Source organism: Chaetodon trifascialis, chromosome 6 (genome assembly GCF_039877785.1).
Source record: "Chaetodon trifascialis isolate fChaTrf1 chromosome 6, fChaTrf1.hap1, whole genome shotgun sequence".
In the NCBI taxonomy this organism is placed as follows: domain Eukaryota; kingdom Metazoa; phylum Chordata; class Actinopteri; order Chaetodontiformes; family Chaetodontidae; genus Chaetodon; species Chaetodon trifascialis.
Window position 1 is genome coordinate 6,154,415 of NC_092061.1, and position 27,100 is coordinate 6,181,514.

The following is a 27,100-nucleotide window of genomic DNA, read 5'->3' on the forward strand; positions in this document are numbered from 1 at the left end:
GAAAGCTGTCATGTTCTGCAGCTCTGTGATTAAAGTCATATAAAGTAAGTGACTGCAGTTATTCAGCCGGAAACTGAAGATTTTACATAATATAATGCAACACTGTTTTGTCCCTGATCAATTAATTTCTGGCGCTACAATTAATTGGATCCAAGATGTTCATTTGATTAATTTACTCATTTCTAATTAGTGTGAAGACAAGTCTGTTAATTGACTTTGGGGATGATGGGTTGTGGAGTGGTCTGCCTTTGGTCATTCTTGTATTTTTACAATAAACGAATATCTTGAGTATCAACGGGTCCGCAAAGGCTCCAGCTGAAGTTAAACGAATTACATGAACGTGTGTCAGGATACAGACAGATTTATTTCGTTTTTGAGGCTGTGACAGCGGAGATCACCTGAACCTCTGGCTTCATTCATTCATTTACATTTGGTTTGAGGGTCATCACCTACTCCAGAGGTGCATAAGAGAAAGAAAAATACACATTTGAGAAACAAAAACAACAAAATGCCACATCCATAAGTAGTTTTATTGATATGATGTTGATTATAGGTCTTTAAACTCAATTACACTGACTGTCTATTACTCACATTGCCTTGGACCACTTTGGTCCTCTTCAAAAGGCCCCTTCTGGGTCCCCGGACCCTAGCTTGGGATACCCTACCCGGAAGTGGGTGGTGGAGTCACCGTCACCCAACTGGTCACACCACCGTCGACATACTGCCTGCTGGGATGCTGCTCGCCGCCGGAGAACCGCAGAGACGGTTAGAAATCTGAGATCCGTCACAGTGTTGGTGAAAACTCCTCGAAACGACCCGCAGCCAACAGTCCGTTTGTGGGAAGGAGGAAAGAGGCGCGTTGCCAAGATGATGGAGGAAATAGACAGATTCCAAGTGCCGAGCGCCGTGCAGGAGGCGGAGATGCAGGCTGAGATGCAGCCGCTGGTGAGCCCCAGTTGAGATAATCAATCAGTGTTTCGGTCTTGTTTTTCTCATTTAAAACATAATTATTACTCCAGGATGCTGCGTCCACGAGGCCTGCCAATCAGGATGTTCCGCTTTGGGATGCCGACAATCCATCACCTGCCGTGCGTAATATTGGCTGATGTACCAATAGAGCATTTTCAGCAAGTTTTTCGGCTTCAGTGAAATGTTAAAATGACTGAGTAAGATGTCAGATAATGCCTGATTTGCTTGTAGTCTGGTGGTTTTTGTCGTGTACTGCAAGCAGCGTCCGGTCTGCTGCGTAGTGAGCAGCATCCGTCATGTCTGGCGAAAACAAGCATCACATCCCAACGCGGCTGCTGCTACATCCTCAGCATCCATGCAGCAAGTTGCTCCGGCCTCGACGCCGCTTGTGTCGATCATTGAGCGGCCTTTCGTGGCAAATATGTGCTCGCATGTACCCGACAAACCGCTGTCTTAAAGAAATCAGTGGGAATGATCCGGCGGTGCGCTCCGTGGCCTGTAGCGGGGCCCTGGGTTACTGCAGCCTGCAGGGCGGCCTCTGCTGCCCACGGCCGGGGCCGTCAGAGAGCCAGACTGGACCCAAAGCAGTCTGACCTGCTGTCTCCAGGCGTCCCCAGACCTCCATTCATCCCATTCATCATGTCTCCTTTGGTAGATAAGCTCCTTTTGCTCCCTATCTTTGTCCTCTGGATATAAGATGTGGATTTTAAGGAGTGTTTCCCAAACTGGGATCCAGGGACTTCCAGGAGTCCTCCAGAGGGTCCCACAGCGTCCTGAAGAAATCAGGCATCACTTTAATAGCTAGTTTGATTCACTGTTTCAGTCTCAGTCTTATCAGTTAGAGGTACCTATGACAAAGCCTAGTTTACCCATAAAGCTTCATATTATCCATCTGTCCAGAAGCATGTGTGTGTCGGTCTAAATATCTATGGCTATTCATGTAATGCTTCACACACTGGCGCTCATGTGTAGAAAGACTCTTCAACACATGTTTTATCTATTAATGAGTTGTTTTCCTCACATTGTCTGGGCATAGTAGGCTCTATTGTGCATTACAAAAATACATTAATTATTCATCGATGTCTCAGTAATGTACATTTCTGCTCATCTTTCGGTCCGGCTCCCTCACTTGTCTCCAGGACCCGGCCTCGTCCACAGCCTCAGAGGCGGACTCAGACACCCGAGAGGGGGAACCTGTCACTATCAACTACAAGCCCTCACCCTTGCAGATGAAAATAGGTGAGTAAGAGCTGCAGTATTTGCAGGCCAACGCGTGTAATCGTCTGCAGACCCACTGTTATGTGCAGATGTGGGATAATCTCTAGACAAGGTGTTAGAGGAGTCTGTATACAGACCTTTTCCCAGTGTGATGGCATTTGAAGAGAGAGGATCAATTTTCAGAGCGCTTCTCAATCACAGGGCGAAGCAAGAATGTGCTGATATGCCGTGCTTTAATCATCCTTGTTATGCTGCTAAGCTATGAGTAAAAAGTAGCATAAGAATCCACTTTAAGGCTGCAGATTATTTTCATTGTGAATGAATCAGTCAGTTATTCTTTTATTCATCCACCAATCGTTAAGTCTGTAATATGTCAAAAAATGCTAAACTCTAGTTCCCAGAGCAAGGTGTTACCCCAATGATGCCTTAAAATTAATTTGTTTTCTGAAGAGCAGCCCCACACCCCCAAAAATATTGAATTTACACTCATAAAACAGGAAAAAGCTCTAAATCCTCATGTTTTAGAGGCTGGAGGTAGCAAAGCTTTGGAAAAAATCAGCTCTCAAAGTTGTTGTGCATTACTTTGTAATCAGATAATTGATGAACGCACTAATTGTTTCAGCTCTAATCCATTTTATTGCTTTACTCATGGATATCCGTGGTATGAGATGTTAACCGCTCCGGTCTGTTTTATGTTTGGGAATTCGAGTCTCTTGTGTTTATGAAAAACTACGCTCCTTAAAGGCTCACTTCAGCACCTTGGACAGAGTCCAGTGGTGAGCAGCAGCGCCTCTTTATTTGTTTTTTACTCCTACTGTAATACTTTCTCAGCCAAAGCCTTTAAGAACCAGGAACATATGAAATGAGTAAACCATTCAGTGACGTAAGTGAGGGCACGAAAAAAGGTCCTTTTTGAGATGTAACCGCAGCGTTCACACGTGGAGGACAATCTCAGCCACTGCAGGAGCTGACATAGACCACAAAGGTGGCGACACTAGTACTTCATATTATTCCATTTAGCCTCTTTTAATGACACATAAACGCTGTCATAAAATGTCCTGTGTATAAAATAAATTTATATTGCTTTAATTATACACGCTTGATAAACTCAGCAGTTTCCTTTGGTGACCTTGAGATGGAAAAGGCTCTAATCTAGATTAGATGGCTGTCTAGAAATCCTTTCTGGATTAAACATGTAATGCCATTAACTGGTGACACCACAGACATTAGACCCATTTTCTAGCCTCACTAATGTATTGTGTTGTAGTTCATCTCTGGCTCAGACTGGACTAATAGCTTTAGTTCAGTCATTCGTTATCTGATCGGTGACGAGAATCAACAAGAGGGAGAGAGAGGCGAGTCTGTGCTTTCTGTCTCATGGATTTCTTTTTCTATCATATTATATAAATTAAACAACTCCCTCCAGCTCCAGCTGCAGTGATCGTCACTTCCTGATCAGCTGACCACTGAAGAAAATCCCTCCAATGAAGAGCCTGGATGTCCTGTCTTGTACTGTGCTGCGAAGGCCTTAAAGTATAGCTTGTGATAATGTTCAGGAAGAAAAGATGTCACAGTTCTCTCAGTGAAAATTGAAATTAAGTAGAATTCAGTGCAGCCTGATTGTCACACTTCCTGATGAGTGTGTGTGTTTAAATCTGATCACCTGAGGAGGAAAAATGTCACGCAACAGAAGGTTGTCAGCAAGTTGTGAGTCTTACATGTAGATGACACAATAGTCAGCCTTAATCCATCACTTTTTTGTGCTGTTTGTGTGCTGTTTGGAGCTAACCTGGTGTGTGTGTGTGTGTGTGTGTGTGTGTGTGTGTGTGTGTGTGTGTGTGTGTGTGTGTGTTTCCTGTGCAGAGAAACAGAGAGAGCTGGCCAGGAAGGGCTCATTGAAGAACAGCAACACTGTAGGAAGTCCAGTCAACCAGCAACCCAAGAAGAACAACGTCATGGCGAGAACACGGTAAGAAGCGAGCGCCGCCGGCGTCTTTCTGATTGATGACGCTCATTAAACTGCCTTTTGTTTTAGTGATGAACTCGGTTTAGGTCTGATTCTGGAGTCGCGTTGCACTGTCATGATTAGCCACTGGCCAGAGGCCCCTGACAGACTGATGTACTTAAAAAGAGGTAAAAGTTGTCGTCTGTCTCAGCACGTGACGTTGAAATATTGTGTAATGGTGTAAGTTAAAGAACAGCAAACAAAGCCACATAGCTGAAGCTAAACCTCCTTTAATTCTGTGTGGCTCTGCTCACTCTTCAGTATGTTAAGGTCTAAGATCAGAAACATGTTTTCAGGGACTTGACGAAATTGATTTTGCACTCGTGTCATCATCTCAGTCTGTCAGCGTGGCGGCCAAGAGGAGAGTTTTATTGATTTTAGGGTTTGTAAGATGTCTGAGGCAGAAATTAGACTCTTTCATGCTCCTGTTGTTCCCGCAGCAGAGCGGCGATGCTGCCTCCAGGCCCGCCTTCCTTTTCTTTCAGCATCTCTGCCAGTCTTGCTCTTGCTCACCTCTTCCTGTTTCTATTTTCCCTCCTCCACCTCTTCCTCCCCCCTTCCTGTCGTATTCTGTTACACCCTTTATCTGCTCCTCTGGCTCTCTCTGTTCCCTCCCCACAGGTTGGTAGTGCCCAATAAAGGCTATTCCTCTTTAGACCAGAGCCCAGACGAGAAGCCCTTGGTGGCCCTAGACACAGACAGGTGAACACAAACACACGTTAACACACTTCTTGCCACAAAAACACTCATATAATGAGCTAACTTTTGCTTTTTTGTTGTTGTTTTGGTTTCAGTGATGATGATTTCGACATGTCTAGATACTCATCGTCGGGATACTCCTCTGCCGAGGTGAGATTTGTGAAGTGTCTGCTTCATCATCTCATTCGCTCACTCCCTCGCCTCCTTTCCTCCATTTTCTGTTATTGTCAAGAGGCCAAGAGTCGGGTTTTTATAAGCCAGTCTCGAAGCAAAACCCATTTATATCCATCCTGCTCATCCATGTTAATTCTGTAGGCGTGTGTGCTCGCTGCGAGTGCATGATCACGCTGCAGACGCACCTGCACGCAAATGTGGATGAGACACAAAGCGGGAAACAAATGAAATGTCATCTCAGAGCGTCTGCGCCTGAAAATCCTGTTTTCAACGCTGCTGCAAATGTGCGAATCACGTTATGTTTATTCTCCAGAGGAGTCCTCGTTCCCACCCTCCACATCCACTCTCTGTCTGACAAGGCCAGGCTTGTGGACATATTGTGGATAAATGCACCATGTTGTCAGAAATAATGGGTTAATACAAAGTAAATGTAACTCAGTTGAGCTGTTGTCTCCTCTGTCTACAAGCTAACAACAGGAAGTTATGAGTAAGCAATTCACCGTAGCAACAGTGCTGTACTGTAGCTTAACCCTTCATCACCTGAGGCTCAAACAGGCCATCTGGATTTATTCTGTAGTTTTGGCTGTTAAAGTGTCAGACTGTGTTTTGGATGTGAAACAGCTTGCAGCATCGTATACAGTTTATCTGCAGCAGACTCGACGGTGAACAAAGCTTAATGCTGGGATTTTCAATGGAGACATTGCTTCTGTTTTACATGCAAACAAAGGCATTGTTTGGCTAAAAACAAATCACACCAGGACAGTCATCTTGTTCATGACAAAGCTCCAAGTGATGATCCTTATAGCCATCTGTGAACGAGCCTGAACTCAGTTTGCCATGGTTACCACTGGAAACTGTACCCAGTCTGAGTCACCAGCTCAAAACACTTGACATTTGTAACTTGTAGATTGTCTAAATCTGATAAAGGCGGAGGAAAGATGGGGAAAAAACCTGACTCAGAACTCGTGGTTGAGGCTTTTCTGTTTAAGCAGCCAAGCTATAGCATGTTATTTAGAGAGTTTAGAGGTGCTGGTAGGCAGATTTCGTGCCCTTTGGACAGAACCAGGCTAGCTGTTTCCGACCATTTTCCAGTCTTTGTGCTAAGCTAGCTTCATATTTATGTTCAGATGTGAGAGTGGTATCAACCTCCCTTCTTAACTCTCTGCCAAAATGTCGAACTATTTCTTTAAGCGCTCTGGAAATGTCTCTCAGGCCATGTTAGCTTGCTAATTTTAACAGTAACAGAAACACATTACAGCAATTTGGCCTTAAAACCAACCAGCGCTGCCAAATTTGAGACCCGAATATGATGCATTTCATCCATTACTGCAAGCTCATCGGGCTGATTTACACATTAGCTGCACTCTTTAGTTCTCCCCACTGGGTGTTGTGTATCGGCCTGCAACACAAGGCACATATGGAAGTTTCCTAGTAAATTACATTAGAAATAAGCAAACCTGAAGCTGAGCTGAAAGCTGGACCTGTCGGCGTTGAGTAGCTAATGGCCGATTACCTCACACACTGATGACCTGCTTCAGTGTAAAGTCGTGGGAGTAACTGGTAGCAAATGCTCGATCCTTGTCCTGGAAACGCTGCTCCAACCCATCAAACTCCTCCGTCTGTCCTCCCTTCTCCAGCAAATCAATCAGGATCTGAACATCCAGCTACTGAAAGATGGTTACCGCCTCGACGAGATCCCCGACGACGAGGACCTGGATCTGATCCCGCCCAAATCAGTCAACCCTACCTGCATGTGCTGCCAGGCCACCTCCTCCACCACCTGTCAAATACAGTAACCCCCACCCTTTCTGACCCTCTGCCCGCTCCCATTTCCACACAATATAACCCCCAATCTTCATCTGCTGTGAGTTTACTTCGCCAGAGTGGCGACAGTGAAGAATTGGTAGAGTATCGTATGTTCTATGATGATAACGACAATGAGAAATAATCACATTAACATGTAGAACGTTTGGTTTCAAATCTAGGAGAAGGAACGCACATGAAAATAATCAATATGTCTTTAAACTACGAGTAAAAGTGGTGGTTTCCTCCTATGGTAGGACGTGCACTCGTGTCTGAGAGCCCTTCTCCTGGTGAACATGATGTAACATAACGCCGATATTAGCAGGCAGAAACAGAAAGGCCAGTTGATGCTGTCGAGTGATTTCCATTTTCCCCAAAGAGTAAGAAACATCATCACAACTGCTGACCCAACTGTTCTGCTTTCCTCAAATCTGGGTTGCATTTTTCTAGATAGTTTTTATTTAAATGCTTATTTTTTTTAAACCGGAGGGGTCTGTGTGATCGTGTGTGTCGACGCGGAGCTGCAGTCTCGGTGCCCCGCATGGAGGATATCTGGGACTGCATTCATCGTACTGTACAGGGTTGTTATGTAGCACAGGCCAGGCCGTCGCACTCATCCACGCCGCCTTCAGCACTGAGGGGAGGAATGTATGAACGTGAGTGGCTGAGGAGCAAACTGCATGAAGAGCACTGGACTGAATAACTGAATGGAAAATCTTGAGCAAGTAGCTTGTTGCACATTTGATTTCTGCCCTGTTTCTATTGTGCAATCACACGATACCATTGTGGCACGAGCTTGACTTGTATTGTTTTGGAATTTGCACATTTTATTGTTGTTTTTTTTACTTTTCGGGCCCATGTCTGTGTACTCTTTCCTGCATAGCAGTGACAGTGTCTTATCTGAAATGAACTGTTTTAAAAGGGAAGATCACATATCGCCACAGCGCCCCTCCTCACACACGATGCTCACAGGATTCATATATTATCAAGGCCAAGGGGCAGGGAGGGGGGGCTTTAGGTGGAGTTTTCAGCACACACTGTTGTGTTTCTCCCCCCACAGACACACACACACTCTTCTCCGTGAGATACCTTCATCTGCATTTGTTCTCACACGTGCATGCACACACACATCCAGTGCCAACGTAAAGAGTGAGATGACGTGTGTTTGTCTCTTTTGACTAATGGTTGGAAATTGTAATCGCAACAACGAGCATCATCGACTCGGAGCACTAATATCCCTCATTTACGACTCTCCCTCCCTTAAATCGGTTGATTAATTTCCAATTAGGGTATGCCTTAAGTACAGAGAAGTTTAAAAAAAAGTGTACTTCTCACTATCTTCATCATTTAGTTTATTTGAACAGCATTTGCCGTCTATGAAGTTATGTTTTTTTTTTACATTTAGACACGGGTGATAATTGTTTTTCTTTAATTTTCCTTTTTTTTTTAAAATGATTTTCTTGTATTGTAAACACTTCCATTACAGTATTTAACAATGTTATTGTTATGTGCGGTGTATGAAAACAATAAATAAAACACAGAGCTAATGGAGCTGTCTGTTCTGCCTCGCTGTGTCTCCTCGCTGTCTGATGTGATAATGATCTGAGCAGATGTTTAGAAAGAAAAATATTTTTAATGTTAACCCTTTTGAGCGGTAATTCTTACACAGCCATGTATATTGCGATAACTTGGGCTCTGCATTGACAGTCCCTGATTACAGTACAGTAGCATCAGAAGTAAGGGTGTTAACCTGAAAGGCACCAACATCTAATCACAGTTGTCATAATGCCAGAAAAGAAAAACAGCTTTTCACTTTACAAATGTGTATTGATTGTGTGCTACGGGGTTCACCTAACTTTACAATCTATCTGGACATCTGAATGCATTATGTGGCAAGTATAAAAAGAAAAATGACATCAACGACGTTTCTGGCTCCTGCAGTGGACCAATAAGACCTCTCATCCTGTTAGTAATATTATAAAAGATTCCCGGACGATTAAAAAATACATTGTACCAAACAAACACATACAAACATGCTACATGGTGTAATTCATAGATTCAAAAACCAACCAATCAACAGCATGCTTCAAAATGCTAGGACAGAAAATAAGTTTTATGACTTCCTGTTGTGAGAAATGTTGTGCTTCCACATCACCACCAGGGGGCGTCGTAGTGATTGAAAAGATCATGCAGCACGTTTTTCCCTGATAAGACGCAGTCCAGATACAGAGTAAACAAAAGTTAGATTCAATGTACAGCAACTGGCACTGGTGGCGTAAAGACAGTCGTTGATATCCAAGGCTGAATATCAACAGAAAGAATCAGACCGTGTTCGTTCAGGTAGTTTTTCCAAAGGTTGAAAATGTAGAAATTCCTCTCTGCTACAAAACCCTTGAAAGGCACAGACCTGCTTGTTTACAGTGAATGCGAATCATTATGGTCTTAACACAGAAAAGTGCTCAGACCAACTTCACCCATTAAAGGCTTTACCCTGTTATGTTTTCCTGCACTATTGACACAATTCAAGCCTCCAAAAGCAACACAAACGGTGACAGTTCCCATGAGGTTATGTGTTATGGTCTAACCAAAGTACTCTGAAGGTATTTTGGTGCAAGTGTTTGCAAGTTTATCATGATGTCACCACAGGAAACACGCTGCCTAAACCTACAAGCTCACAGTACACCTGATTTACGAAGCCCATAGCAAAATGTATGAAATTAAATACGCTCTGTAATTCTCTGTATTATAGCTTTGTCTTATTACTCTCTAATAACAATTAACTACCGTATATGAGTATATCATCCATCTGAAAAGTAGTCTGTTTAATCTATTTACATGAGAATACTGCTACACTGTGCATTCGCCTTGTGCTGGCCTGGACAGTAACTGTACAAGTATGAGTGTGCAAAGATAATATTGACTCGTCCCGAAGCTTCTCAGCCCACTCAGAATGTCTCAGCCGTGATCTGTTCTCTCGTCTTCACCTACAAAACGAAGTCTGTGATGCAAAGTGGACGCATGTAGTGCTGATGAAAACTGTATGTACATGAATGCCTCCAGAAAAATGTTCCAGAAAGAAAAAAAACTCAACACAAAGTAAAATAATTACAGATGGCAAAGCAGCCAGAAGCTGTCTGACAGACCCTGAATAATAAATACCGATCACCTCAGGGGGGAGCTCTAGTTCGATAGGCGCTATGCTCAAAGCTATGAATATGCCTGCTGCTGCCGCACAATGGTACATGCATAGAAACACTTTTTAAATAGTGGTCTGGCTGGCTTGACAGGATTGTGTAAAAGTATCCACACATATGGGTGTGTCTATATATGTGTATATATATGTACAGTATGTGGGTGTGTCTCACACCCCTGCAGGGCTTTGGTCTCCAGAGTCAGTGGAGGACACCGACACGGAGCAGCGGCGTCTTTTGGCCGCGCTGGAGCCCTGGAGCATGCTGGGATGGAAGCCTGCGTGTCGCCGGGCATGTTTAGTCAGGTGGTCGCTCCTCATGAAGCACTTGTCGCACAGCGGGCAGTTGAAGCGCTTCTCGCCGGTGTGCGTGCGGTAGTGGCGCGTCAGCTCGTCCGAGCGCGAGAACTTCTTGCCACAGTCTGGCCAGGTACACTCGAAGGGGCGCTCACCTGAGGACGGACACACACACAAACACAAACACACACACACACACACACACACACACACACACACACACACACACACACACACACACACACACACACACACACACACACACACACACAGGTTTCATATTGCGGCGCTTTCAAGGACTTTCTGGCTGCATCTATTAGAAAATCAGTCGTTTCCTTTTGTAACATTTAATGAAAACACAAAAATGGTAATATATCAAATAAAGAAATGTATGTCAGCAAAGAGTCAGACCCCTGACAGACGAACTGTTACAATAGCAAAAATACAAAACTGGCATATAAATGGGGGGTGGGGGCGACAGAGTACATGCAAGCTTCACAAATAGATGTTTTTTGTTTTTTTGGCCCTCCCTGTCTTGGGACGACCTGCACAAACAGCATGTTCTGGGAACAATAACAGAACATATTGATTTAGAAATGGTGAGTCATCACACGGCTCTGTGAGTAATAAAGAGAGAGAGAGAGAGAGAGAGAGAGAGAGAGAGAGAGAGAGAGAGAGAGAGAGAGAGAGAGCGCAATGGCTGCCCCCTCCTCCTCCCACACGTGCTCCATTGGACCACATGTCTGCCCTTGTTTACAACCCGGTGCGAGGGGAGTGGAGGAGGATGACGTATGAGGAAATAGTGGTGCAGGGATGGTTACCTCCGGACAAGAACATGTGGGGACACCAGTGTCGCAGTGACCTGCATGACAATCACCGGCCGAGACGTCCACGCGCGCTGCTGTGTTGTCTCTCCGCGCGTGTGAACACAAGAAATGAAGCACCTCCCGGAGAACGACCTGACATCAGCCACCATCAGCAGCCATTAGAGGCAAATGTGGGCGGTGGCACGCGGTGATCGCAGCGGGTGCGTGTCAGCATCATATTAAAATACCCCACCCACCCACACCCAGCCACCCCTCCCCCGTCAGCCAGTCACACCTCCAGCAGGGGCTAATTCACGGGACCACCGTTCCTATAATCTGTTACTCATTTGCAGGGACGTGTTGTCCCTCACCCCCGTGGACATCAACATGAACCGCTTGGCAGCGTTCAATGTCATATCCTGAAGTATGAAATCACAGCTTTCTAATGACATCATAACAGCTGGGACTATTTTGTCTCACAGTGCCGCTTGGTGTCCTAGAAACAGAGTTTGGCCAGTGAAGACTAAAAGATGGCAGAAGTGACGCAGAGCGGATTCGCTGTCTCAGCACAACCGAGTTTGTCCGGCGGAGCCTCCACTTACCGGTATGGACCCTGAGGTGGGCTTTGAGGTGGGACGACTTGCCGTACATCTTCCCACAGCCCATAAAAGGACAGCAGTGTCTCTTCTCGGGCGACTCCTGTCTCGCCGCCGCCGCCCTCTTGTTCCGGGACTGTTTGGGTGCCACCGAGCCCCGGCCGTCTCCGCCGGCGTTCAACCGGCAACTCCCCCGCTCCACCTTCTCCTGCGCGCCGGCGTCGCTGCTCCCGAGACATCTGCCGCCCCCAGCGCCGATAGCGCCGGGGCTGCATTTGTTCAAGTCCAATAAAATCATCGCCACCATCAGCAAAGTCCTGTTCTCCTGGTTCTCTTTCAGCATGTCCTCTGTGCGACCCGGTGGTCGGCTGGGGACACGGTCTGCAGAGACATCAAGCTCCGACATCACTACAGCAGGTCCGGACGGAGGAAAGGGACAATGGATCTAAAGTGTCCAAAACAATCCAACAAAGGGGGTTTGGGAAAGTAATCAGACCGCGGTCCTCCCAGGAAACATGTGGTTAACCATCCACACGTGTCGTCTTCAATGTGACGATTCCGCAAAGGCTGCGTTTTCTTGTTGAGCTTGCAGGGTGGATAAATAAACACTCCCACAGGAAAGATAGCACTCTGAGTCGTTCCCGGCTCTTCCTCTCTCCTTCTCCCGCTGGCTCCTCTCTTCTGTCTGCCGCCAGAGCAGTAAAACGCTCCGTTTAGCGCCCGATCTATTGTGTCTGCGCGTATTCCGCCTCTCTGCGCTCCCACACATGCGTCAACTTGTCCTATTTTACTGCGAGCAACACATCTCTCAACTCCAAGAAACAATTTCGCGGAATCCCACGGTGTCATAAGAAAGCGGGGCTGTGATTGGCTGGGGAGAAACATGACTCGGTTTTTGGAATTGTCTATTCACATGACTGAATGATGAGGCGCTGGGCCAATCACAGGCAGGGATTGGAGGAAAGAGGGCAGGACCAGATTGATGCTACATTCAGGGACATAAAGGGAAATACATGCACCGCTGTCTAAAATTGATTTTGAAGTCTCTGCTAAAATGGCAGACTCAGAAATGGAAAATATAAACATGACAATATATAATCAATTCATCCAAATCATCAGATATTATGAAATATTGTTACATTCACAATTACAATTAAAAAGTTTGAGCTTAAGATCCCAAAGAAGAAAAATCTGACATATAAAAATGGAATTTTGTGTGTTCAATCATAATTGAAACTATTAAGCATCAGTAAAAAGAATCATTATTGTTTGTGTTTTTGTTTAATTGTCTGGATTTAATGTTAGTCTGCACTAAAATGTCTCACCAATCAGTGATTTTATTCCTGTGTTTATTCCTATCTTTATTTAAACTGGGACTTTCATAAATTGACACTAAAAATGGGATTAATAATGAAACATTGAGAGAAGTTTATTGATTATTCAAGTTTATTAGTTGGACGTGGAGGGAAATATGTAGAGCAAATAAACTGTATACATTTGATCCCGTTCATATTATATTAATAATATGCATACATATGCATTCAAGATAAAATATTATTTTATCTTGAATGCTAGAAACTTTTCGCCATTTCCTGAGGAAGTCATATTTACGACTTTTTTTAGAGAGGCACATGAATGCAACATCACAACAGGGGTACACAAACTCATCCTGGCACGCCCCTCGGCCCACACTGTTGCCTCATATTAAGAGAACCTGCTTATTGCGGAAGCTTATTTATTCTTTTTTTTTTTTTTTTTAAATATATATATTTTTAAATACTTTTTAAAATCATATTCGTAAAGAAGCTTGATGAGGGATGAATTTATAGATGTTTTCAAGACCAGGCGAACTTGCTGACTCTGAGTGCGAGAAAAAAAAAAGGGGGGGGGGGGGGGGGGGGCAACAATAGACTTAAGGATTGCTAAAGAGCAGGGCTGCACGTGCACGTCCGTCCACTCAGCGATCCGTGAAACCAGTTGCCACAATTTACATTTTCCATGACGAGAAATTAGATGCATTGCAACATCTTACCACAGGCCGCGCCGACCATAACATCTGTTCTACTGTGCATGGAAAGACTGCAGTTGGGTGTTTAGACGAAGCCAGTGGTCGCTGGTGCTGCAGGATGTCCCGCCCACAGCTGCATAACTATTTGTCCTGCCGTTATCAATCAGTGAAGGTCAAAGCGTGCAAGCGGCTCACGTTCAGGCCAGAGCCACTGAATAATGCAGCTGGTCTTCACACCAGCACATGTTCTCTAAGCTGCACATGTAGAAGGTGTCCCACGAGGTTATCGGGTCTTGAGTGTGATTTTTCCTTTCATTCTCAGTGTGCTGAATGCTGACTGACAGTGCAGTGTGTGACAGACCACGCAGCTGCAGTGGCATCAAACCAAAGCTGGTGCATCAGTCTGAAGAGAGGCTGTTTTCTCACATGTAAACCAACCCAGCCACTGTGGCCCATAATGCTTTAGTTGTGGACAGGTCTCACTTTGTGTCCCAGTTTCACAACCATGGTCTGATCCCAAATTAGCGCAGTCCTCCACTGTCCTCAAAGCCACTCTTGAACTCCTTGACGCCGATCTACCTCACTTAACACCGTGCATCAGGTAAGTTTGTGTCGACAGTGAATAACAGTGTTTTATTCTTTCTTGCAAATTCAACAAGAGAGACAGATATGTGATGTGTTCGGAAAACTAAGCTGTATGACCTTGTAACTGGCATCGTAATAAATCCCTTTCTTCCATTTCCCTCACCGGTTAAGTAGTCTTTATGTGAAGTTGCCTGAGTACACAGTCACGCTGTCCATTTAATGTCCTAAATAAGAATAAATGTGAGCATTTGCTGTATAATATGTATAAATTCATAATGTGGATATTTGCATAACACATTATAATACCTGCATCCTCACTGTAAGAGGTCTAGTTAATGCACTGTGATGTTTGGTTGCATAAAGCTGATTACTACATATATCACAATTACTGACTATTTCTCAACCTATTATGCAAGAAAGATTCTGAGGTTTATCAGTTTCATGGTGGTTTATGTACACAGAGCTGGTGCTGAGTGAGACTGAGGCTTTCCATTCTGCCCTTATGCTGCTCAGTGTCTGCTTGAATAGTGGCATGTTTGCAGGTTACATTTATAGGATTTAAATATTCAGAGAGGTTTGTTTGTTTTGTGAACCAGGAGGAGAAGATTACAGCTTTCCTCCTGTTCGTGGTTGTGGATAGTGACACATCAGAACGTCTTCGTGAGTGTGATTTCTGTTCCTGATACAGTCTGAGTGTATGAGGAGTTCTGCAGTGATTCACACCTTTTGTGTTTCGTGCCGAATGAGCCGTCGGAGCATTGTGTGTTTCTTAATCCTGCCACGCCAGCATTCATTTAATTACAGATGCAGATCTTTCAACAAGGCTGCTGTGCCTCCAGCCTGGAGGCACTTCTCTCAAGGTTTTATAGTGGAGTCCGGTGTCAGGATCAACAGATAGTATGATGGTCTGCCTGCACCCTCTGATGCTTTACTTAAGGACACAACATGAAGCTTGTGTCCATTCGGTTACAAGAGGCAAATGTGTGCTCATAATAACTTGTGGCCTTCTATGGGAAATGTCTCCATATAAATAGGTACTGTAGATCAACTCTTTTGATGCACTTGCATGTGTTAAAATACATTATCATAAGTGTTAAGTGGACATGCCTATATATACTCATACACACAGACACTTCTGTCTTTGTGAGGTCACTCATTGACATGATGCATTCCCGAGCCCCTTGCCCTGATCTTCATCATCACAAATAAAACCCTGACCTAATTCTAACCCAGATCTGAACTCTCAAACAGCCCTCTGAAGTCAGGACTGGTCAAAATGTCCTCCCTTTCCGAAAAGGTCCTCTCTCCGTTGGTTAAAAATTTGTCCCTATTTTCACAATGTAGCAACTACACACAAACACACACACACACACACACACACACACACACACACACACACACACACACACACACACACACACACACACACACACTCTCTCTCTCTCTCTCTCTCTCTCTGCATGAGAGACTATGATGCAGCCACTCAGTGTAACAAGACCCCCTGTTAAAAAAAGTGCTTCCACCGCAGTGGGAGGTTCATTCATGGGTAAAGTTCCTAGAAAATCCTGCTCGGCTTTGCTGGCCTGTGCTGGGATTGAGCAATGCTGCCTCCGGACATGAACTGTGCAGACACCATTTGGATACGTGCTCTTCTCTGAGGCTGTGTATGAGACTGCAGTGACTCAGACAAACACCCGCACACAGGCGTGTTTTCCTGCGTTTCTGGAGCATATGATTCCAGGAAGGCTGAGTAGGCTGCATGGCACTGCGCTTCTCTCACAGATTCACCATGATGTGCGCTTTGCGGCCGTGATTCTGCGGTGTTGTGTAGATGTTAAACTGTGGGGATGTGACAGTGAAGCAGCATTTCACAAGAGAGAAGAGCGCCGCGCAAAACAACTGCAAAAGCACCCTCTTCCTCTGAGGTTAAATCCTGTTTGCGCTGCAGACTGGCGGCCAAAAAACAGATTTAAGATAAGATAAAACTTTATCAATGGGGAAATTAGGGTGTTACGGACAGCAAGCAATAGTAGCAGGAATAAAAAAAGAAAATCAAAACTACAAAACCAATTATATATATGTACATTGTATATAAAAAGAGTGTGCAAAATAATATTTCTAATGGGAAGTTTTGAAATATTATCGTGAAATTATGGTGAATTGCTTCATTTATATCCCTTCATTTGTATGTCCGATTCTCATACGATATGACAAAAACAACGTACAAGAGGAAAGGTTTAAGAAGGCCGCAGAAGGAATAACAAAGTCCCTGTTTGCGCACAGACGATGCGAAGCCAAATCACTGCAGGAACTTCTCGCCCTTTCTCCGGATCGCCGCGTACTCCGCCTCCACTTTGCTGGATCCGGTGGCGGAACCCCCAAGTTTCCAGGAAAAAAAAATCAGCGTGAAAAAAAGTTTCTTGGCCGGACGCGTAGAGCCTGTAGCCGCCCTCCCTCCAGCTCCTCCTTCAGCGGGGCTGTAAACATTTCCCTGGAAGAGGAGGCGCTTGCTTGCGCCGCTCCCGCGCTCGCCGCTCCTGCGCTTCCCTTCTCGCTAGAGTTCAGGAGTGCACGGCGCATGTGGGTCATGTTGTGGTGTTTACACGATATGGTGATTGTGTCAAAGATGAAGTTGTTGCACAGTGTGCGGGTGTGCGGGCGTGTGCAGTAACAGGGGGGAGGGACGGGACACGTGCGTCATCTCAGCACAGAATGTTCCCTTCCACGTGCAGAGTGCGAGGCGACGCGCCACCGCTGACCCGCTCCCTGATGTGGCAGCTATGTTCTCTATACAGACAGGCCTACACGGCACACATGATCAGCGCATGTAACATGAAGCAGTGTCAAACGAGCTGAGTAGTTTAAATTAGCTGCAGCAGCTAAAGTATTTAATTGCTGCATAAATCATCTGTAATCCAGAACTACAATACAGCAGGCTTAAGCACAGTATGTGATATTACACTCAGAGACTGCTGTGTGTAGCTAATGCTTAATCTTTTGATACTTTAAGTACATTTTGTTGATAATATCAATGTGCTGTCACCTGAAAGCAATTTTGAAATCACTCGAGTATTTGTGGTCTGTTATTAAGTTAAGAATTTGAGTACTGCTGAATGCGGTAAAGATGGTACAATTCAGCATAATTATGAAAATATGTCACCACATGTCAAATGTGGTAGTGATTGCATTATGTTGTAAGAGATATGGTGTCAAAAACCTATATCAGATAGATCAGCAGTAGTTGTCCATAAAGCAGGAAGTCCTTGCAAAGCAACATGCACATAAATGCAGAAGTGGTGATTTTCAGCTTCTGCTCTGAATTTGAATTTGACCCCAGTGTTCACTGTTTCTTTGTCCACATGTGATAAAAGCCACAAAGAGCTACACCATGAAAAAGTGATCATTTCCAAAGGATATAATGTAAAAACTGGCATTTGTCTTTAAAAATTGTTCCTACTGTAATTTAACTGCACATTTAGAACATCACATAGAGGATTTTCCTCTTATCTTAAGACTGCTTGCGCCTCATGGCAGCAGGACAAGTCTTAAAAATGACAGTCCACCAAGCAGCACCTGTCCCACTCATCTGAGCGGACGCCAGGGGGAGGCCGGGGGAGCCAGATGTCCTGCCTGAACTGCAGAACAGATCGTGTGATGGGCCTCGTTACACAGTGGTTCACACACTGTATGTGTTTGATGTCTTAAGAGTTCTACAACAATGAGGGGAACAGGGCCCAGTTTGTGGCTCACATAAAGGCCCAACAGGCTATAAAGAGTCTTTTGTCTCTTCCTCTATTTAAGCTTGAGAAACCTCTCCCTGCTTTTTTTATTACTGTAACCAAAACTAACTTTACACACATGGCGAGCTGCAGTCTTTCTTGTCACTGATCGGTCCAAGATCCAAGGTCCAAGTAAAAACAGGCGAGACACGGAGTACCAATCTATTTAATTTTTTATTTAACAATGCATGCCAGACATGATCCTATTCACATTGAAGAATACAGATTTGTATTTGCATCCAAATACTCACTACTTTGATTTCATATTATAATCTCTCGCTATCTTTCTCTGTCGTCTTTACAGGTCGTCTCTGTACACTCTGAGTGGAAGAACTGCATGCATTTTGAAGGACATTAAATAAAGTGTGACCAGTAGGGGGGTAAGTCCCTTTCAGCTGTAGAAGCGCAACATCATCGATTATTGCAGAAAAAACATGTGCGTAAAACTCTGTTTAGCTTACGAGTCGCAGGTCGTCACAGGAGGGAAGCAGATCTGTTGATTATCATCATATGCTCATGATTCCACAAAACTCCAAGATACAGTATAGGAAAATATTTAAAAAATACTGTACACTGAGATTCTGTCGGGCTGTGCTGTGTTGCCATGTGCTATTGGTGTCAGTTAATGTACACGCACATACACACACATGCACACCTCCTATAGCCATGTCAACATACCACAAAACCATTTATAGAATCTTCTTCTCACGAGTTTAGAAGCGTCATGGATATGTATGCGATCTCACATTCCTCACTGTAAGGATAAAGAAATTTAAAAAGTCGGGTTTCTCGTCACAGTAGGTCGAATCGGAGGGCACGTCTGTTTTCATACTTAGTCATGCAAACCTGAGTTGAGCTCTACGACCTTTGCTTGGTTAACCCGTCTGCACAGCTGTGTAGACAACAGGTCAGTAGAGCACCACTCAGCTCTTTTCCATTTGGTTTGGCAAAGTTCGGCTTGGCTCAGCGACTTTTAAGAAACTAAACTCCTGCGGGTGAACGACGTTGGTTGACCTGGTATGAAGACATTCATTCATATTCTATTGCCTTTTCTGCAGACATAAAGCACAACATGCACAGGTTTCCCAAAGACTCTGGGTTAGACTCATAAAGCACAGTGATCATGTTGGAAGCCTCCTGCTGAAGACTAATTTGAATCTCTAATTCCTTTTTGTACTTCCGTCTTTCTTTCCACCATGCGATATTTACTACCTTGCATCTGTGGCGACGTTGTCCCTGAGCTTGACTTGGGGTCAACCTTTCCTCTCTAAAACACCAGAACCCACATATTTATAGAGGAAACTGTGAATCTGATTGTTTGTATGTATTGAACATCCCATCTGTCATCTTATAGCTATTTAAAGTGGCCTTGTATGAGGAACTTATCCATAGTCACTGTATTACTTCCAGTGGATGGCGGTCAGCACGCCTCCACTTTGGAGAAGCAGCAGGAGTACCAGCACAAAAACAATGTACTGCTGTGGACAGGGGGGGACATTAAAACAGATTTTAGCCACCTAAAACAATGTCCACCTTGAAGGAAAATAATATTTTCACTGCTTTACCTTGCTGCCAAACAACGTTTTCTGAAAGAACAATGAAAGTGTTGAATGCGTCTGTGCTCTCTTCAAAGCCTCCAAACCCCTTTGACTAAAACAGTATTTTTACCTGGCAGATCCCGGGAGTTACAGGACGTCCACTGACTCGATCAGTTATGTTGTTTGTGCTATTGTGTGACCTCTGTGCTTGAAAGGGTTAGTTCAGATTTAATGCAGTCACACAATAACAAAAACACACTAACCGATGGTAAATCAGCAACTCCTGTGTTCTGTGGGGGGAAATTACTGTTTTTGTCAAAGGAGTTTGGTAGCTTTGGAGCGAGCGCTGTAACTTCAGCTCCAGTTTCCTGTTGGAAATGGCTGTCTGACAGCAAGGTAAAGGTACAAATACTCTAAATATAGCATACACTTGAACTGTTTTTCATTTGTTTAGCTGCCCCTGTCCGCTGCTGTGCATTGCTGAGTTTCCCTCACCGGTTCTCTAAAACTGGCCGTGTGCCAACCACCATCTGCTGTAGCTAATACTCTGTCTATGTATAAGTACCTCATACCAATCCACTTAAAAAAATCCAAGCCATCCCATTAAGTGTGTTACTCCCTGATCTGTTCAAACCCATATGATCCAGACTGAGCATGTGTCCGCCGTGCAACTGATGGTGGTGTTAAAGGGGCAATCCCAATGATTTTACAAATAAAGGTGAGTTTACAGGTCGTGAAGAGCACGATTCAGCCTATGAACGCACCGTTTTTGTTGCTCTGGAGGAAGCTTTCTGCAGTCTGACAATATAACCCTCAGCACATCATTGGTTTTGTTCAGTTCGGCCTGAGACTTCAAATGTCTCACTGCGTGGCTGACTGGACACACGACGTTTAAAAGCTGAGAGTATTTAACAGTCAGAGATGGTCTATCAAAAGTTGCATTATGGGAATTGTAGGAGCCAGTGTGAAGCTTCACGCATACTGAGGAGTGAAAGTCAGGATATCTTTGTTCAGTTATGACCATTCATTTCAAAATCTGTCTCTAGAAAGTTCCTAACTTTGTACTTGGTGCAGCACTAAATCACTGGAGTACCCCTTTAAGGGCTGGGGTTTGGGTCGGGGTTTGCAGGCGTATGAACAGTTTAGGTCGTGACACAGACTTTAGTCAAATGATAAAAACTGAAGCAATACCTAGAGTTACTGCATTGGAACAACCCTGTGGTGATTCCATATCTTCATCCTCATACTGTCTCAGTTTCATGTGCAAATAGATTAACATCCTCAGCTATGAAACTATTATTTTCAACAACATCGTTTTATGTGTTTTGGAGGATTCAAACAAATGTCCATACAAGCAATGATACGGTCTACTGATAACAACATTCCCCCCACCCTGTACATCAGATGTGTTCAAAGAGAACAACAAAGGTCTATGAGCGTATGCAAAAGCCACATGTTGAAAATAATCACAGATATTCAGGCTCTATGATCAGAGAAAAAAAAAAGAGAAAATTCAGATTTCTGAATCACTGAGTCCCCACATACTCCATCCATGCCCAGAAGGCACCCTAAGTTTGGTATACTGGCAGCTGTGTGCTGCCGTGTCAACTTACATTAGAAAACTCTCATAAGCTGCTTGATAAAACATACAATAAAAACTACTTTAGATACTTTAAATATGATTGAAATGTACAGTATATCAGACAATTCTATAGTTAATAAATAATATAATACATCAGCATTTAGTGCATGTCGATGGTCATCTTTTATTAAATTTAAAAGCTTAATTAGAAAATACTTAAAATTCGACAAAAATATCACTGAGAAGATATAAATATTGATTTCGTAATTCAAACAGGCATTTACTGTAATTATCAATAATGAGCAAGAAAATGTTTAATAAATAGAATCAATCTCAAAATAAATGCAACATGATTAAACTTAATCGTAATAGTGAGGAAATATAAAACAAACATAAAAAAATCTGTAAGAATTCTATTAGTTTCAGCTATCTTATCTTTACAAAGCTATCAGAGAAGGGCGTCTTCCTCCACCCAGACTTTCCCCATCAGAATAAAAAAAAAAGAGAGATTTTAAAACACTGATCTGGCTTTCATCTTTACAACAACCCCATGTTTCTTCCTCCATGTCACTTAAAATGCACGTCTTTCTTACACCTCAGCTAGAATGCATATACTCGACAGCTTATCTCAAGCCTTTTAAAAATAAAGTCACAGCTCTTTCTTTAGGAACTCTTCTGACCTGTTTATGATTTCTAATGGGCTTCGTCATCGGGCCACTGCTGTCTTTTAACGTCTCCTATTGCAGTGGCTGGCTTTGAATGCAATTAATAAGAAAAAAAAAATAAAGGAGAAAAGCAAATGAATGACAGTTATGGAACAGATGAAGGACGGATCCGTTAGGTGTAGGTGGATGTGAAACCATTGCGACGTAATGCCACTGCCAAAACCTGAAGGAGGAGGGCGGGGCTGCAAGAGAGCAACGATTGGTGGAGTGTAAGGATTTTTGGTGTGCAGGCAAAGAAGGTTCACGTCAGGTTCACTCAGCAAGCGTTGCTTCTGAAGTAGGCTCATGGCGCCCTCTTGTCCCCGTGTTTTTGCAATTGCACTTAAAGCTTTCAGGGATCAGGTCAGTTTATTTCTGGCATTATGTGGGATATCACTGACGGCGCGTGTGGATATGCATGTGAACGTCAACGTGCTCTCGATTAGACTCTTCTTTCTCCTTTCCTTCATGTTCCCGTTACAGATTCACGCCTCGCCTCTGCTCATCTCAGTCGTGTCACTTTCGCCTGATAGCTTTCAGCTTTTCACTCTGGCTAACCAAACCCAGTTTTCAGTTCCACTCGGCAGCCATGACTGGAGGCAGGTGAGAGAGTGATGACCTTTTGACTGGAGTGTGCTCAAACACTGCTTTCTTTTCGAGCCCCACTGGCATAAGAAACGGGTTTGTAGAGAAATTATGCTACAAAACACAACGACAGTTAAAGGCAAATTTGATATTCCTTTGAAAAAAGAGATATTGGATATTTGAAAGGTGTACTTGTGGATCCAGAGGTAAGTTGTTGCCACGTTACTGCAATCATTTCCAGTGCAACCGAGAGGGGAAGTAGCTCCCGATGGTTCCAAACACTTCACTGATTCCTTTGTGAAGCAGCCAGAAACATTAGCTTCTTTCTGTTTGCTATATCTGGGGTCTTAGAGAGTGGAGTTCGGATTATATGAAGAGAGGAAAATGTACTCAACGCGACAGTAATGGCTCTACGCTAAGACAAAATGACAAAATGAGGTGGCTTTTTTTTCTTTCTCCGCTCTGGTTGTCTCACAGACTTGACAGTTTCTACCATATAATGCAGTTAGGAGTAACAGTACACTTTCTCTGACTAACGTGACTGATATGTGATGTAACACAGTGACAGATGTCTACTTGACGTAAAGGTGGTGGGTGGAAGACATACAGTACAAATACACCTTCCATTGCCATAACACCCCATTGAGAGTTACTTAGCTACAAGAGGAGGTAAAAACTAGTCTAGATTCATAGCTCTTTGTTTTTGACTGGTGTACAGTAGGACCACTACCTCTCCCATCCTTTTCCTCTTGACTCCTGCTCCAGGGTAAAGTTGCCCTCCAGCACTGACTATGAATAAACTTCTATCACCTTTTCTAACCTAAAATGTAAGTGGAAAACCTGTAGATCTGGTCCAGATCAGCATCTATAGGCAACTTCACCCTGCTTTCACTTTTGCCCTGGGCCCTTTCAGTTTTCCTCCCCGGTCCTATCAGTGTGTGTGTGCTGACCAGTGTTCTTGTCACGTGTAGTTTTGTCTATCAAAGCTGCGGAAAGCTGACGGCGTGGCCAGCTTCCTCATGGAGAGGCTGTCAGTCTTGGCTGTGTCAGGCCGTGCTCCAGACTTGCTCCTGAGGAAGGGGTTTCTGGTTCCTGCCAGACCCCGGCCCCCTGGCCCAGGCCCCCTGTCTGCCCCCAGACCCGGTCCCCTCTCCATCCTCTCACTCACCGACAGGCTCTTCCGGTGCGGAGGGGCCAGCGTGAGGGAAGGATGGGAGTCATCTGAGGAGCAGCTATTTGCTCGCTCCAACCTGGAGAAGGGGGAGCAGAGAGGGGCCCCACTGGGCCCGCTAATGCCCCCTAGACGAGGGGTATCAGGGGCCGGAATCAGGTCCTCAGGATCCTCTGGATCAGACTCTGTGTGGCTAAGCTCTGCCTCTCTCTCTGGGTGAGAGGACCCAATGTCTGACGGCTTATCAAAGGGGAATGAGGTGGATCCACCGGGGGAATGTGAGCGTTCTGCAGGAGTGTATGGAGCTGAGACACAGCGTGTGTCGATGCAGTCAGTGATGCTGGTGTACTCTGCAGCTTTTACCTGGACCCCGGCCCCCAGTCCACTGTAGCAGCCTCGTGGTGTGAACATGAGGCTGTGGGACTTGACCAGAGGGGGCTCATCCAGGAAGGCTGTGCCTGCTGTAGAGAGGTAGCGGCTGCTCTTGGAGCGCTCGAGCAGCCCCGCTGAGGGAGGTGGGGATGGTTCAATGTCCCAAGGAGGTAAAGTGGTGTCTGGTAAGAGATGGGCTGAGCACAATGACAAATCAGCAGCTGCACTGTCGTCAAACATGGCTCCAGCTGTTCCGCTGCTGCCTGCACCGCCGTCCGAGTGCCTGTCGCCCATACCGCTGGTGGCAATGCTGCTGAAGTCCCGGCCTCCCGGCAGCACCGTCTCGATGATATCTGACTGCAGCGAGGAGTCTCTCTGGAGCTGTGGGACCACACGGAGAGGATCCAGAAAGACCTCCGCAGGTCCCACCTCCTCAGAAGTTGAGACATAGATATCGATGCACGACGATGGACGGTGCTGCTGGGAGACCGACAGCGTCGCCAGGGGGAGGGGCTTAGACTCCTTGGTGGCGGCACCTGAGGACACTGATTGTGAGCTGTTGGCTCGGTGGAGACTGAGTGAGCGTTCTTTGAAGAAGCTCTCAGCTCGTTCAGCTCCACTCGCACGTTCACCGCCACGACCACCTCCCACATAAAACGAGTGGCTTCTTGTCCGTGTAGCCATGCCAGTAGGAGAAGGAGGGGACATGGAGCCCTCTGCTGTTCCCTCCAGTGCCTCCTGCAGGCGGTAGGCATTCCCTTCTGTGCTGTTAAAGCTGCTTTGACGGAGGATGTACGCTGCCTCTGGACACTCACCCTGGCGGAGTATGTATGCTGAGTCAGTGCAGTCAGATGAAGTTCGCGAACGCACTTTGTTGACCTCTCCACGCTCCACGCCTGTCACACGCTCCAGTGCTACGGCAATACGTCCAATCAGCTCCTCCATTTGGGCCAGACGGATGTCAACAGTCTGCAGCGAGGCCTTCATGAAGTGTTCCCTTTCATTGACTTCCTCCAGACGCATCGCCATATTCTCCACTCTGACAGAGAGGAAAGAGAGGAAAGGAAAGAAAACACATCAAAAGCACTGAAGAGGGGAGAATAGCTGAGAGAGAGAGAGAGAGAGAGAGAGAGAGAGAGAGAGAGAGAGGGAGAGAGAGAGGGAGAGAGAGACCACCACACTGACAAAAAACTGAGAAAACAATTTGAAGTTGCTGCATTTAGAAATAGACTGCAAATACAGACACAACATTCCCTGACAGGGAGAAATGCATGCTGCTCACAGGCCTTTAGGCAGCTGCAGTCTGAGGCCATTTAAAAATAAAGAGCAGCAGTTCAGTCACTGGTGTCCCTGAAAACATTTCAGCTGTGTGTTCATGCACCGTTTGTGTTGTCACAGAGAAAAGAAGAAAAAAAACGACCTGAAATATGCACTGTGATTAAATGTGCACTTCGACCTGTGAGGACTATGTTCCTGCTCTGTCACGTTCTCTGTCTACCTGCTAGACAGAGCACTGGACTTACACAGTAATTACTTTGCACAGGCTGAAAGCGTTGGGCAGAATGAGCGTTTTCTGTGTAGCTATGTCCGACCTTTCAGAAGTGACCCTGATCCTCTCATCGTTAGAGGAGTGGAAACGGTCATCTTTCTCTCTGAAGTACTCCTCTATGCATTGCTCCTCAAAGTCGTGGACTTTCTTCAGCTCATCCTCGGTGATGAAAAGTTCTGTGGATGAAAGAGTTTGAAGAAGTGATAAAGCTGCAGCGTCCCAGCTACCTGTTTGACTGACAGGACATTAATGTTATAACACTAAAGATGAACTAGCGAAAATGTCTTGCTCATGTTTATCTCCACTCACTCAGTCCATAGTCCCTCTCGTCGTCGTCGTGCTTGCGCCAGCGGCAACACAGATGCTTGAGGACCATAGTTATGTGACTGAAAATGATGAGGGGCGGAGGAAGGACTGGGCGCTCGTGGAACGTCATAATGAGCTGGTAGCGCTGGAACTTCCAAACCTGGTTGGAGATGGACTTCACCTCGAAGAATGTATTACTGTGATGACGGACAATGACAGACAGAAACGCCACACCGACCAAGAAGATTTACATCCACTGAAAGCTAAAATAAACCGAAGCAAGTCATTGGTGGCACAACAAAGATCATAAGCACTGCAGATACACAGACTGATGAACTGAGCCCTTCACTCTGCAGAGCCAAGTTTAAGGAGATAGACATAAATGCAGCAGCCGACACTATAAACAGTTGCTTTAATGAGATTAAACCTCCAATATAACAGTTGTTTTTTTCCATTACCACTTTTTGGTGATTACCCTGACAAACGTGAAGAAGAGGATGATCGTCCTTGCTACACGGATTATTCAGAGGTACAATAACAGATCGTGCATGCTAATGGTAATGTCTCTGTGGAAGAAGCACCATCCTATTCTGTTAATACAATTAGCTGTCAGCCTCTAATGAGCTTAAAAGCATCCCAAATCGAAACTACCGTCATTTTTCCGTTCTTATTTCATGCATACACACACACGAATCTCAAGAAAAGTCAGTTATGTCAACAGCAGCACTAATTAGATACCACTGTGAGTAACACTCACGTCTTAGTGTTGGAGGACAGAAAGAACTAATTCCTATCATCAGGCTGCCAAAAGTGTTTGTTCCAGGCGGAAAAGCTTAAATTATGGGAGTGTTTACGTACTTGAACACAGCTATGAGAAGATTGACCAGCAGTATGTTGGCCACCAGCAGATAGCAGGCCATGATCGCTGGGACTATCCAGGCACCGGTCTTACAGGGAGGCAGGGCCACCACCACCCCGTCCTCTGTAGTGATGTTCTGCCCACAGGGGGCTGCACACCGCCACAAAACAAACACACACACATACGAGTTAATATAAGGTTAACTGTGTCTGCAGACAGAGACTAGAATCCATCATGAAAATCATTTAGTAGAAATTTGTAGATGCACAACAAACTAGAAAGACATGCAGACACATGACATAAAA

At 44.9% G+C, this 27,100-nt stretch overlaps 3 protein-coding genes across 4 annotated transcripts in view; 1 reads left to right on the forward strand and 2 right to left on the reverse strand.

The window, feature by feature from the left end:
- The first annotated feature begins 661 nt into the window (after nt 1-661).
- fam219ab (family with sequence similarity 219 member Ab) lies at nt 662-8,418 on the forward strand. Its single transcript, XM_070965428.1, has 6 exons — nt 662-945; nt 2,109-2,208; nt 4,051-4,156; nt 4,814-4,894; nt 4,987-5,041; nt 6,703-8,418. The coding sequence occupies exons 1-6, from the start codon at nt 868-870 to the stop codon at nt 6,859-6,861; spliced, it is 579 nt and encodes a 192-aa protein (XP_070821529.1). The 5' UTR covers nt 662-867; the 3' UTR covers nt 6,862-8,418.
- klf9 (Kruppel like factor 9) lies at nt 7,695-12,567 on the reverse strand. Its single transcript, XM_070965427.1, has 2 exons — nt 11,764-12,567; nt 7,695-10,510 (listed from the first exon to the last, which is right to left on the reverse strand). Exons 1-2 carry the CDS (start codon nt 12,161-12,163, stop codon nt 10,230-10,232), a joined length of 681 nt encoding a protein of 226 aa, XP_070821528.1. The 5' UTR covers nt 12,164-12,567; the 3' UTR covers nt 7,695-10,229.
- A 5,717-nt stretch (nt 12,568-18,284) lies between these two features.
- Nucleotides 18,285-27,100, reverse strand: part of trpm3 (transient receptor potential cation channel, subfamily M, member 3) — a 106,848-nt gene continuing 98,032 nt past the window's right edge. For both annotated transcript variants that reach the window (XM_070965417.1, XM_070965416.1), the window contains exons 22-25: nt 26,795-26,945; nt 25,940-26,133; nt 25,674-25,806; nt 18,285-25,120 (exon numbers count right to left, since the gene is read on the reverse strand). In XM_070965417.1, the coding sequence (XP_070821518.1) occupies nt 23,500-25,120; nt 25,674-25,806; nt 25,940-26,133; nt 26,795-26,945 (2,099 nt within the window). In that variant the 3' untranslated portion in view covers nt 18,285-23,499. The remainder of the gene's footprint in view (nt 25,121-25,673; nt 25,807-25,939; nt 26,134-26,794; nt 26,946-27,100) is intronic.

Coding starts and splice junctions, on each gene's coding strand:
- klf9 (XM_070965427.1), bottom strand. CDS start 12,163: ATGTCGGAGCTTGATGTCTCTGCAGACCGTGTCCCCAGCCGACCACCG. Junction 10,511..11,763: donor CCACCTCAGGGTCCATACCG/GTAAGTGGAGGC, acceptor GTCCGTCCTCAG/GTGAGCGCCCCTTCGAGTGT.
- fam219ab (XM_070965428.1), top strand. CDS start 868: ATGATGGAGGAAATAGACAGATTCCAAGTGCCGAGCGCCGTGCAGGAG. Junction 4,895..4,986: donor GTGGCCCTAGACACAGACAG/GTGAACACAAAC, acceptor TTTTGGTTTCAG/TGATGATGATTTCGACATGT. Junction 5,042..6,702: donor CGGGATACTCCTCTGCCGAG/GTGAGATTTGTG, acceptor TCCCTTCTCCAG/CAAATCAATCAGGATCTGAA.